The sequence below is a fragment of the Piliocolobus tephrosceles genome, chromosome 1 (assembly GCF_002776525.5).
Source record: "Piliocolobus tephrosceles isolate RC106 chromosome 1, ASM277652v3, whole genome shotgun sequence".
In the NCBI taxonomy this organism is placed as follows: domain Eukaryota; kingdom Metazoa; phylum Chordata; class Mammalia; order Primates; family Cercopithecidae; genus Piliocolobus; species Piliocolobus tephrosceles.
This window is the reverse complement of record NC_045434.1, coordinates 215,703,041-215,714,430: the sequence shown is the minus strand read 5'-3', so window position 1 is coordinate 215,714,430 and position 11,390 is coordinate 215,703,041. Positions and strand designations below refer to the sequence as shown.

The 11,390-nt window shown below is 61.8% G+C and overlaps 2 protein-coding genes across 3 annotated transcripts in view; one reads left to right on the top strand and one right to left on the bottom strand.

The window, feature by feature from the left end:
* Nucleotides 1-178: 178 nt before the first annotated feature.
* Nucleotides 179-1,476, top strand: HES3 (hes family bHLH transcription factor 3). The gene is made up of 4 exons (XM_023215319.2): nt 179-222; nt 328-423; nt 525-606; nt 1,011-1,476. The coding sequence occupies exons 2-4, from the start codon at nt 343-345 to the stop codon at nt 1,382-1,384; spliced, it is 537 nt and encodes a 178-aa protein (XP_023071087.1). The 5' UTR covers nt 179-222; nt 328-342; the 3' UTR covers nt 1,385-1,476.
* A 1,765-nt stretch (nt 1,477-3,241) lies between these two features.
* Nucleotides 3,242-11,390, bottom strand: part of GPR153 (G protein-coupled receptor 153) — a 15,124-nt gene continuing 6,975 nt past the window's right edge. The window contains exons 2-6 of one of the 2 annotated variants that reach the window (XM_026448162.1): nt 10,407-10,871; nt 9,575-10,004; nt 7,219-7,411; nt 6,333-6,517; nt 3,242-5,896 (exon numbers count right to left, since the gene is read on the bottom strand). In XM_026448162.1, the coding sequence (XP_026303947.1) occupies nt 5,231-5,896; nt 6,333-6,517; nt 7,219-7,411; nt 9,575-10,004; nt 10,407-10,762 (1,830 nt within the window). In that variant the 5' untranslated portion in view covers nt 10,763-10,871 and the 3' untranslated portion in view covers nt 3,242-5,230. Of the gene's footprint in view, nt 5,897-6,332; nt 6,518-7,218; nt 7,412-9,574; nt 10,005-10,406; nt 10,982-11,390 lie in introns of those variants that run through there. The other variant, XM_023215210.2, reaches the window with a different exon arrangement.

Sequence of the window (11,390 nt, the reverse complement as noted above, 5' to 3'; positions counted from 1 at the left end):
GAAGCCTGGGCTATGGGAGGGGGCTGAGGGAAGGAGGTGGGGAGCTTCCCGATGCGTCTTCCCTTGGTCCCCTCCTCCTCGAGGTTTCTAGAGTCCAGAGGGCCTCATTGACATGTAAACGAGGGTCCCTATAAAGGCAGCACTGCCTCGCACTGGTGCATGGACTGCAACATGGGCACGGAGCCTGCTCCCCGGGGCAGCCTCCCCGGCAATTTTCGAAAGGTCTGGGGTCTTGAGGGGTGAGGGGCAGGCGCCCTTCCCCACGAGGTGGGGGGGCAGAGGGCAGGAGGGTGGCAGTCCCACACTCTGAAGGCTGTTCATCTGCAGATCTCCAAGCCACTGATGGAGAAAAAGCGACGGGCACGCATCAATGTGTCACTGGAGCAGCTGAAGTCGCTGCTGGAGAAACACTACTCGCACCAGGTGAGACTCAGGCAGGGTGGGGGTGGCTGGGTGATACGATCCCAGCCTCCCTGTCTCCACCTCGGGAGGCCGGCCTAATAGACCTTTCCATGGTGGGGTAGATCCGGAAGCGCAAGTTGGAGAAGGCCGACATCCTGGAGTTGAGCGTGAAGTACATGAGAAGCCTTCAGAACTCCTTGCAAGGTACAGGGGAGGGCTGGAGGGAGTAGGGGGAGGCTTGTGGGATCAGAGCCAGGGATGCCTCAAGGACCTCTTGAGCCTGGGCTTTTGAGACCAGCCTGGGCAACATAACAAGACAGCAAGACCCCTATCTCAAAAATAAAGAGGACTGCTCGGAGGCAGGTGGGCAGCTGGTGAGGAGGGGGCCCCAGCTCGCTAGGGGTGGAGGGAGGAGCAGTAAAGCCTGGGCTGGCTGTGCGATTGCGATCTGGGTGGTAGGAGGTTTGGACCCCGGGGGAGACGTTCGGGTCGTCTGACCTCTCCGCCCTCCTCTTCCCTTCGTCAACACACTTCTTCCCTCCTTTCCTCTCCCCCCCCCCCCCCCCCCCCCCCCCCCCCCCGTTTCTCTCGTCCGCTCTTCCCCACAGGGCTCTGGCCTGTGCCCAGCGGAGCCGAGCACCCGTCGGGCTTCCGCAGCTGCCTGCCCGGCGTGAGCCAGCTCCTTCGGCGCGGAGATGAGGTCAGCGGCGGCCTGCTCTACCCCCTGGTGTCCGAGCGGGCCGCCGGCAGCACCATGGACAGCGCCGGGCTGGGCCAGGAGGCGCCCGCGCTGTGCGGCCCCTGCACCCCCGCCGTCTGGGCTCCTGCTCCGGCCGCCAGCGGCCCGCGGTCCCCACCACCCCCGCTCCTCCTCCCCGGAGGTCTCCCCGGCTCGTCCGCCAGCGTTCCCCCGCCGCAGCCAGCGTCGAGTCGCTGCGCCGAGAGCCCTGGGCTGGGCCTGCGCGTGTGGCGGCCCTGGTGAAGCCCCGGGGATGGCCTGAACTGAAGGCGCTCCCTATTTGGTCTCGCGACACAGGGACTATTTTCAGCACGCCCACAGTGACTGCCGGGACCTTCCAGTCGTCCGTTCTGGTCCTAGGTCGGGGGTGGCTTGGAGAGGGCCGCACACCCCGCTAGCGCAGGGAAATACTCCCAGCCCTTCCGGACTGGGTCTGCGCGTCTGGGCATAATCCACCCCCACTCCAGCTCCACCTACACACGCCGGACCGCTCGCTCTCCGCGCATCCTCCGGAGGGGCTGGGAGGGGGTGTCCTGGGCTGAGCCCCTTTCCCAGGGACCCCTGGCGGGCAACCCGCCCCCCACCCCCGCCCGGCTGCCGCGCAGCGGTGGGAATGTCTCAGTTGGCAGCAGCGCAGAGCTGACCCCTCGCAGCGAGGAGAATTGCTGCCCCGCCCCGGCCCATTCAGCGGACCGCGGGCGCCAGGTTCCCACCGGTACAAAGCGCGCTTGGCCCCGCCCCGCCGGCGAGGGGCCCCCAGCCTCCCCTAACCCGGGACCCTCTTGGCTTCCAAAGACCTCCTCCGCAAGCAGTGCTGCCCACCCGGCCGGCGCATTCCCCGAGGCCTGCCCTTCTCAGAATCCCCGCCCCTAAGATGCACCGCCCCACCCGGACGCCCCGCCCACGCGGTTCCTAGAAGGGACCCATTGCTTGGTGGCACCAGCTTGAGGGCTGCAAAAGTGGACCCGATGCCTCTCGTGGGAGAGGGGAACGCCTTTCGCTCGACAAAGACCCTGGCCCACATTCCAGGCCCGGACCCCGTAGACCCCCGCAGCTCCAGATCCCTAGGGCTGCCGGAGAATCCAAACCCTGGGTGGCTCTCGGAGCGCGCTGCACCACTTTAATGGTCCACAACGAGGTCACTGCTGCGCACGGACTTCGGTGGTGGGAGGTTCTCAGGTCAGATTTTCTTCCCCTGGGCTTCTGGCCCAGGACCCCGGGCCAGCGAGGGGGAGCTGGGGTTGTGGGGTCAGAGATCCTGGCACCTCCTTCCGACAGCTTATAATTCAGAATAAAGCCAGCGCGAATCTGTGAAGTGTGTATCAAGAGGACATTAGAGGTCTAATGTGTCCCACCCCTGCGATGCCTACTTAGGTGCATACTTTGGAACCACAAATACGAACTTTCTATAGAAGCTCTTCTCTTTTTGGACTTTAGTGCCCTGGCCTGCAGGGCACTAAACCCGTCCTGATCCAAAAGCGTGAAGGACCCACGGTCCTTCAAAAGCCGGCTCCACAGTCGCACCTAATGGGCTCGCTGGAGTTGGGGCGAGGGTGGGGGTGCCGGCTGTCGCCGTCCAGGTTGGCCTCTCGGGTCTGTGCTTCCTGCGGTGTGGGGTGGAGTACAGGCCAGGACAAATCCCTCCGCAGTCCACCAGGTGGCGGTGTTGCACTGCGGACCCAAAGGTCCTGCCTCCAAATTCCAGGAGGGCGGAGTGGGGACAGGGGCTCAACAAGTCCCAGGTGGCTTAGGCCCAGCTCCTATTGCCCTGACCTGTTCGCTCTCTTCAGTCAAGCTCACGGTGACTAGCAGCCCCAGGTGCCAACCCTGGGGCCGGGGTTGCCACCTGGGCTAACAGGGCCTTTCCTCCACTGGTGGGCTGTAGAGCCCACTCCACTGCTTTATCCTGTTGTTACTCCAGGACCATCTCACTCCTCAGTCGCTGGTGGGACTGGAGCATTTGTGTGAAGACAGAGAGCAAGTCCAACCCCCCCAAAAATGGCACACTACCAGAACTCAGGTTCCAGAGGAAGACAAGGGGCAGCTGGCCAGCCCTGCTGTGAGCTTGTAGAAGGGTTTTCCATGAAACCAGCCTTGGAATGCCAGGTGCAAATCATACGGAAGTTTTTATTGGGTCCTGTACAGAAGAGAAATGCTCAGTTGTCAAAAAACTACAAAGGGATCCCTGGCTCTGGGTGTGCTACGAAGACAACTCCCTCCCCAGTGAGGCCAGGGTCAAGTTCCTTAGAAACGCAGCGAACAGGCCTGGAGGCCGGACAAAGTTTGGGAGAGAACTCCAGGCCCAGGGTCCCCCCCTTTATTTTTGTAAAAACCGCAGGACTGGAGTGATTTAGGGGACTCTGTTCCCCTGTAAGTATTGCTGTTGGATATGAAACACACAGAGCAAAACCCCAAGGTGACAAGTGAGTGAAAACCTAAGGTGACAAGTGGACAGACGCCCCCCAGATGGAGGAGACAATGGCTAGCTGGTGACCTCTGCCCCTACGTAACTTGTCAGTCCTTGAAGGCACAGCAGCACTGGCCAGAGATGGCCCCTCCCGCGGCCAGGGCTGGATTGCACTTCCCTGCCTTGCTCACCTGTGGCCACAGCTCATACCCCCAGTTACCCCACAGCCAGGGACTGGAGGGGCCTCTGAAGCAGAGACAGGCTTAGGCAGCCTCCCACCCCACCCCAGCAGCTTGTTCTGGGAGTGGGACCCTATCTGGAGGGTGATGAGATAGGCTTGGCCACCTGATGGCCAGAAGGAACTGGGCACAGGCAGGCTCTATGCTGACCTTGGAAACTACCCCAGGTTTTCGTATTGTGGGGCCACTGCATAGGGGTAGGGGTCTGGAGGAGATAGCTTTCTCATCTGCCCTATTTCACCAGCTCAAGGTTATAGCTGTTCCTGGTTTTCCTTAGCCTGGGAAGACCCAGGGCCCATGGCAATGCCCAGGCCTGTAAGGGGTCTGCCCAGGAGGGAAGGTAAAGAAATACATTGCTCCCAGGGGTTGGATGCCTGCCTGGAGCCAGGCCTTGAGCTGAGAACCTGGAAGCCCCTGCCAGGATCCCTTCCTGGCCAGGCCTGCACGGGTGGGGAGTGAGGCTGGGGATGACGTGGGGACACGGAAGCCCAGGCCCTGCTGCCCTCGTGCTCTCTGCCTGCACCGCACACACGGTGGGAGCCATGGAGGGAGCTGATGTGGTGGGGACAGGCAACGATGGCAGAGTAATGAGGGTGGGGACACTAATGGTGGTCAAGGTGGCTGAGGTGCCAGTGGTGGTGGTGCAGCTTGTTGTGCTTAGCTGGGGTGGAGTGTGGGTTCCCAAGGGGGTAGGGGGCACTGAGAGTGGGAGGCCTCAGGCCTAGGGGACCACACCAGGCCACGTGCTGAATACAGACCTCCACAAAGGCCACAGAGAGCCCTAGACTACCTCTCACACCTGGGCCACTCAGTAGCCAGGGCCTACGACCAAGAGACTTCAAACAGCCCTGAGAGTTAACGTGGTCACCTGCTCATCAGATGGGGAAACTGAGGCAGGACAGGTCGGAAGCAGGGAGACCTGATCAGAGCTTGTTTGGGCTCTGAAGACCCCTGTGCTTAGAGACCCTCTGTACCCCACCCCCCCAGGTGTGGCAGTTATGGTGCAGGGTGGATGGAAAGCCCCTGGGGAGTCCTGTGGCTCCAGCTCAGCCTCTCCAAGGCAGGGCTTTGTTCAGTCCCACGGTGGCCCTGTCTCAGGTTCCCTGCTCCCGATGTCCTGTTGCCCAGGGTTGGTGATGGCGCAGCTGGACGTGCATATGTCACTCACTACCCAAGCCCAAACTTGGGATGTCACTCAGCTCCCCAGGCCTGACCTCACTCAGCCAGGAACATGCGGTACCAGTGCAGTCGTTCGGTGCAGCCGTCGCCCTTGGGACAAGGCCAGCTGAGGGGAGCCGGAAGACAAACGCCGAGGCCAACGCCCCCTCATCCCTGGGAGGGGTGGTGAATGTCTGCGCGCGGGGTGGAGGCGGGCGTCTTTGGTGCTGTGGCCCTGGAGGGCGGCCTGGCCTGACTGGCGTCCGTGGGGAGGCGCCGGCGGTCCTAGGACGCCGAGCCCAGCGAGTCCGAGTGAAGCGTGGCGTAGCCCGAGGATTCGGAGGGGGAGCTCAGGAAGCTGCTGGTGCTGCCGCCGCCGCCCTCCGCGCGCAGGCCCCCCGGCTCGCCCCACGATGCGCTCAGGCCAGGGTGCAGAGAGCCGGCGTGCAGGTGCGCAGCGGGGCGCGGCCTGGGGCTCCGCTGGGCGCTGCTTGGGGGCGTCGGGGCCTCTCCGGGATCGGTGCCTTCGGGGACGGCAGGTGCAGCGGGGAAGGGCCCGGGCGGGCGGCGCAGGGCCTGTGGCTCGCACTCGAAGGCGGTCAGGGCGAAGGCATCGGGCAGCAGAGAGGCCGAGGCGGAGCGGGGGCCGGGCCCGGGGCGGCGGCGCGGGCTGCCGGGGCGTGAGTCGCAGGCTCGCCACAAGCCGCTGTCCAGGGCCGAGGGCCGCAGCGACAGCAGGCTCTCGGCCGAGCGGCGGCGCGCGCGGGACGGTGGTGCGTCCTCCGCAAAGGCCAGCAGGCTGGCGCGGCGCCGCTCGGGCCCGGCGGGCAGCATCAGGTGCGCCAGGGCGGCCAGGTCCTCGCCGGAGCCCCAGCGCGGCAGGAAGGCGGGCAGCGGGACGGCGGCCCACACGTCCGCGTCGTCGTGGGAGAAGCGCCGCGTGGGTGGGACCTGTCAGGACGCGGCTGGCTTTTACCCGGAGCTGCCCTCCTGGAAAACGGGGACAAACCCTTCTCCACCCCGGGGAAGGGCCTTCCATGGTTCAGGGATCAGGCTGCGCGCCGGGGCAGCCTGGCTGGGAGCCGTGAGGTTTGGCGCAGTCTCTCCGAGCCGCAAGGCTGTGCCAGATAGCTGGGGTCGGTTGGGGAGGGCGCTCCTTGAGGACACTGAGCCGGCAGGAGATAATTCAGGTGACAGGGACCATGGGGGTGGCGGTTGGGGCCCACCCACACAGGCTGTGTGGCCTTTGGCCAGCACGTCCTTAGATGGTGACAGCCACCCCTGCAACTGCAGAAGGCGTGAGATGGGCTCCGAGTGGAGAGGCCTCAGGGAGGTCAGGACACCCCGCCACCCGCAGGTGCGGCCTCTCCCCCAGCCCTGTGCTCACCTGCAGGTACTGCATCTTGTCCTCCTGCAGGGGCCGCAGCGGGTAGAGCTGGGGCAGGCCCCCCTCCAGGGCAGAGATCTCATACTTAGCCGTCCTATCTAGGGCCACAAAGTCACCTCCATAGCCATAGTCCAGGGAGCGCTCCAACACCAGATCCGGGGAGATGCCACCTTCCAGGCTGGTCTCTGTAGGGTGGCGGGGGGTGGTGGGGCAGGCAGAGCCTTAGGGCCGTGGAAACTTGGGGGCATCTGGGAGGGAATCTCAGGGACCCCCTGACCCAACAGACATATACAAGGTGGGGGCTGGTTAGCTGAAAAGGGAAGCGGAGGGGTTCTGGGTTCAAATCCCAAATATGCCACCCTTTAGCTGTTGAGACTGGGCAGGGAGCTCACTCACTGAGACTGCTTCCTTATCTAGGACGTGGGGTGGGACCTGAGGTGACCCTGGGAGGACTAAATAACACAAAGGGCTGGCAGTGCCTGGACAGAACAAGGGCTGGGCGGAGGGTCATGGTATTGCTGATAATGGTATCCAGGCAGGACCTGGGTCTGCAGGAGCCCCCAGGGCAGCTTGCTGGGGATCCCTGAGGTTGGGGGATAAGCCCGGGAGCTCTGCTGGAGCACTTGCAGACATGTCTACCCTGCTGTTAACCAGAACATCCCACTACTTGGAACCTAGGGCAGCCAAGCCAGATAGGAGAGTGCCCTGTGGGAACCTGGCTTGGGTCCCTTGGACATTCAAGTACTTTTGGGAGTGACACAGGGGGTGTCTGGTGGTTGAGAATGAAGTCACCGTAGGGGAGTTGCCTGACAGCCGTTTTCTTGCCAACCCCAGTGACCTCTCCCAGACACCTCTCTCCCCGGGGCCACTCTTAGGCCATCCTCACCGTCATCTGACTCCTCGTCGTTGGCCATGAGGGCCATGCACTTCTCCCGGACAGCCTTGAGGTCGGCCCGGTAGCGGTCACAGGCCCAGAGGAACACAGGCAGCAGCAGGGCCTGGGCCACGGAGCACCACAGCACGCAAAGCGCCATCCAGGGAGCTGAGGCGTCGGCCCGCAGGCTGCTGAAGCTCACCACCTGTGGGCACAGGGCTCAGCCTGGCACCTGCAGGACCCCCCACCATCACACAAGCTCCCCGAGCCTCGGTCTCCCCATGTGTACGGCAGGTCTGACAGGTGGGTACCCGCCAAGGAGAAGGCGCCTTTCGGGAAGAAAGGGCTCGAGCTTGGCAGTGGGAGGCCCCGCCCTCCGGGAGCTACCTGGCTGCTGGGCAGCAATGTGTGCCCTGCTCTGTCTCCCTCCTGGCTGCCTATGGAGAGAAGCGGGGCGTGGATTACCACCTCCTGCCCGCTTTGTTTTGAGACAGAGTCTCACTGTCACCCAGGCTGGAGTGCAGCGGCTCAATCATGGCTCACTGCAGCCTCGCGATCCTCCTGCCTCGGCCTCCCAAAGTGCTGGGATTACAGGTATGAATCACTGTGCCTGGCTACCACCCCCTTTGAGATGAGGAAACTGAGGCTTAGAGAACCAGGTTTCAAGCCTATTCAAGATTCTGCCCCCACTTCCCAGCCAGTGGCCTCCTTGGCCCTGACCCTGCTTTTGGGTCCCTGCCCAGGGACTCTGCATTCCTCGTCTCCCAGGAGAGACCTCATTGCTCTGTCCCAAAGAGCGATACTTAAGTGATTGCCACAAAAGAGTGAAAGTGTGGATGATGTGGGGATGTTGGTTCTGTCATTTATAGGCCACGTGACCCTCAGAAAGCTGCTAAACCTCTTTGGGGTTCAGTGTCTTCATCTGGAAAATGGGCTAAGAACAGCCCATGCTCTAGAGGGTGAAGAATCTGGAAACTATAACAGCAGCATGGAGTAGCCCCACAAGCTGTACCCTCTTCTCTGTCCTTAAGAGAAGCGGGAATGGCTCCAATTCCCTCCCAGCCCGCCCCCCCCCCCCACTGCCCCCACTCTGCTCCCGAGGTGCCTCGTGGGTCTCTGCTGTTTCACAAAGCCCTTGCCCTCCATCTGCACAGGGGCCGGGCCGCCAGGCCCCACTGTACACATGAAGACCCTTAGCTGGCGGGAACCAGTACTGCTGAGGGTGGGGCAGTGGGGGCTGCCTCCTGATCAAGGCTCCGACTCTGAAGCTGCCACCCCCCGCGTCACTGTTCTGGAGCCAGTGTCCTCACGTCCCGCAGTGACTCAGGGGAGCCAGTCTTGCCTGCCGCTTGGATGAAACACATCAGGCTGGTCTTTGCCCCAGTCCTCTCCCTGTCTCACTGCAGACCTTTCGGGGACGGGCATCGAGTCCTGTAGCGGGGAGGGGTTAGCTACTGAGTCCAGACTTCATTTTTGGGCCAAGCTGGTCCCAGCTTCACCAAGAGGACCCTAGGCAGCCCCTCTGGACCTCAGACTCTTGTTGGCAAGGCCTTTCTCACAGCAGCCTCACCTTGGTCTTCCCCAGAAGTTAGTATCAAGTGCAACTCCCCAACAGACATTTGAGGCCTGCCCTGGTCTTGCTCTGTCTCCTGATCCAGCACCCTTACCCACCTCCCTCTGTCCATCCTGGGACCTGGACCCACCAGGAAACCCATGGGCATGCTATCCCACCTCTGCATCAAACGGCCCTTGAGGCCGGATGCAGTGGTTCACACCTGTAATCCCAGCAGTTTCGGAGGTTGAGACGGGCGGATCACCTGAGGTCAGGAGTTTGAGACCAGCTTGACCAACATGGTGAAAACCTGTCTCTACTAAAATAAAAAAAATTTTAAAAATTAGCCAGGCGTGGTGGTGGGTGCCTGTAATCCCAGCTACTTGGGAGGCTGAGGCAAGAGACTCGCTTGAACCCAGGAGGCAAAGGTTGCAGTGAGCTGAGATTGCACCATTGCACATCCAGCCTGGGCAACAAGAGCAAAACTCTGTCTCAAAAAAATAAGTAAATCAATCAAATAAAACAAAAACAAAAAAACGGGCCTTGGGTGAGGGGAGCAAACTCTTCTTCACTGCGGCAGGAAGGCCCGGGGCCCTGCAGTTGCCAGATGTGGGCTCGAGTCCCACCAGGCTGCCATGACTCTACGCAGGTCTATGCACCTCTCTGAACCGCGGTTTCCAAATCTGGAAAATGGGGACAATGATCAAGCCCATCTCAAAGGATTGGGTCTGAGGACTCAACCACCTGATGCCTGGAGTATGAGCAGTCCCAGGGCTGTCCCAGAGACAGGCTCCCCTGCCCGACGCTGTCACCCACCAGCACAGGGAAGCCCATGAGGCAGTCGTAGATGAAGACTATGGTGGTCACAAGGCCCGTGATCTGCAGAGAGGTTCTGGCAGGCTCCGAGCCATCGATGGAGGAGCGCCGCTTGCCCTGCGCGTCCTGCACCACGATGGTGGGCACGGTGAAGGCGCGGTGGTCGGCCCGGCGCCCCACCTGCACGGCCAGCGTCTGGAAGAGGGCGATGGCTGTGCAGACCACACCCACGGTCACGCTACCGCCCACCAGCAGCAGGAAGCAGACACCGAAGCCCAGGCCGATCTCAGCCACGATGAAGCGGCAGCCATGGGTGTAGAAGCGCTCGCTGGTGTCGTGCCAGCCAACGGCAGGCAGGGCCGACAGGATGAAGGACACCATCCAGATACCCATGACAGTGTGCACCGCCTGCTTCTTGGCATTGCTTAGCCTGGCATGGGGCAGGGTGGAACAGAGGGATCTGGCGTCACCCACAGGGGCCTCCCCAGGCCTCTGGGGACCTGTAGGGGATCCTCACCACCCAGGCACCCCACGCCCCCCGGTACATCATAGTCATGGCACAGGCAGTGTGGTGCGGCCTTGTTCCTTGCATAGGAGATACCATGAACATGGTCACGCGTCCCTCTTCCAAGCATTCTGTATTGGCTGCTTGTGTGTACCCATGCAAAGCTACGTGTGTGCCCCAAGCAGCTTACAGCGGCCCCTCCTGAGCCTGCCTGCCCTCCAGGATGTCACAGGTGTGGCCACTCCTATGTCACATGGGCACACCAGATATGTCTTTGTTTTCATGCCTGCATGGAACCCCAGGAACCCCAGAGCTTCACGTGCTCACCGGTAGTTGACGGGCCAGCAGACCATCCACATGCGGTGGTAGGAGAGGGAAGTGACGGAGAAACAGGTGGCCAGGGTGAGGGTGTAGAAGGTGGACACGAAGACCTTGCAGAGACCCTCATTCCACTCGAAGTCGGGGCGCTGCCGCCGCAGCTGCACCACGGAGTAGGTGGCAATGGGCACCGCCACGTTGAGCATGTGGGTGGCCGCAAGCGTACACAGCAGGAACTCCAGGGCCTTCCACTTCTTCTGCTTGGCGCCAACGCTGAGGATGCCCCAGGCATTGGCCAGCAGGGAGAGGCCCCCACATGCCAGCCAGCCCACTGCACTGCCAGGCAGCCGCCGCTCATCACTCATGGTGCAGACCGGAGCTGACAGGCGGCTGTGGCATCCTCCTTGGAGCCAGGTCTCGGGGAGCAGCAGCCCTCACTCCTGGCGGCTCAGGGATGCTGGGGACCACGAGCATCTGTGGGGGGTGGCAATGGGCACTCAGTGACTTCTGCTCTGGCGACAGCATTGTAGCCCTTGGGTACTTGGGATGGGAGATGGCGAGCACTACACTTTGAATGTCCCCTGCAAAACTCATGTTGAAATTTAATTAAAACTTGTGTTGAGATTTAATTGCCATTCTAATAGTATTAAGAGGTAAGACTATTTTTTTAGAAATGAGGTCTTGCGGCCGGGCGCGGTGGCTCAAGCCTGTAATCCCAGCACTTTGGGAGGCCGAGACGGGTGGATCACGAGGTCAGGAGATCGAGACCATCCTGGCTAACACGGTGAAACCCCGTCTCTACTAAAAAATACAAAAAACTAGCCGGGCGAGGTGGCGGGCGCCTGTAGTCCCAGCTACTCGGGAGGCTGAGGCAGGAGAATGGCGGGAACCCGGGAGGCAGAGCTTGCAGTGAGCCGAGATCACGCCACTGCACTCCAGCCTGGGCGACAGAGCGATACTCTGTCTCAAAAAAAAAAAAAAAAAAAAAAAAAA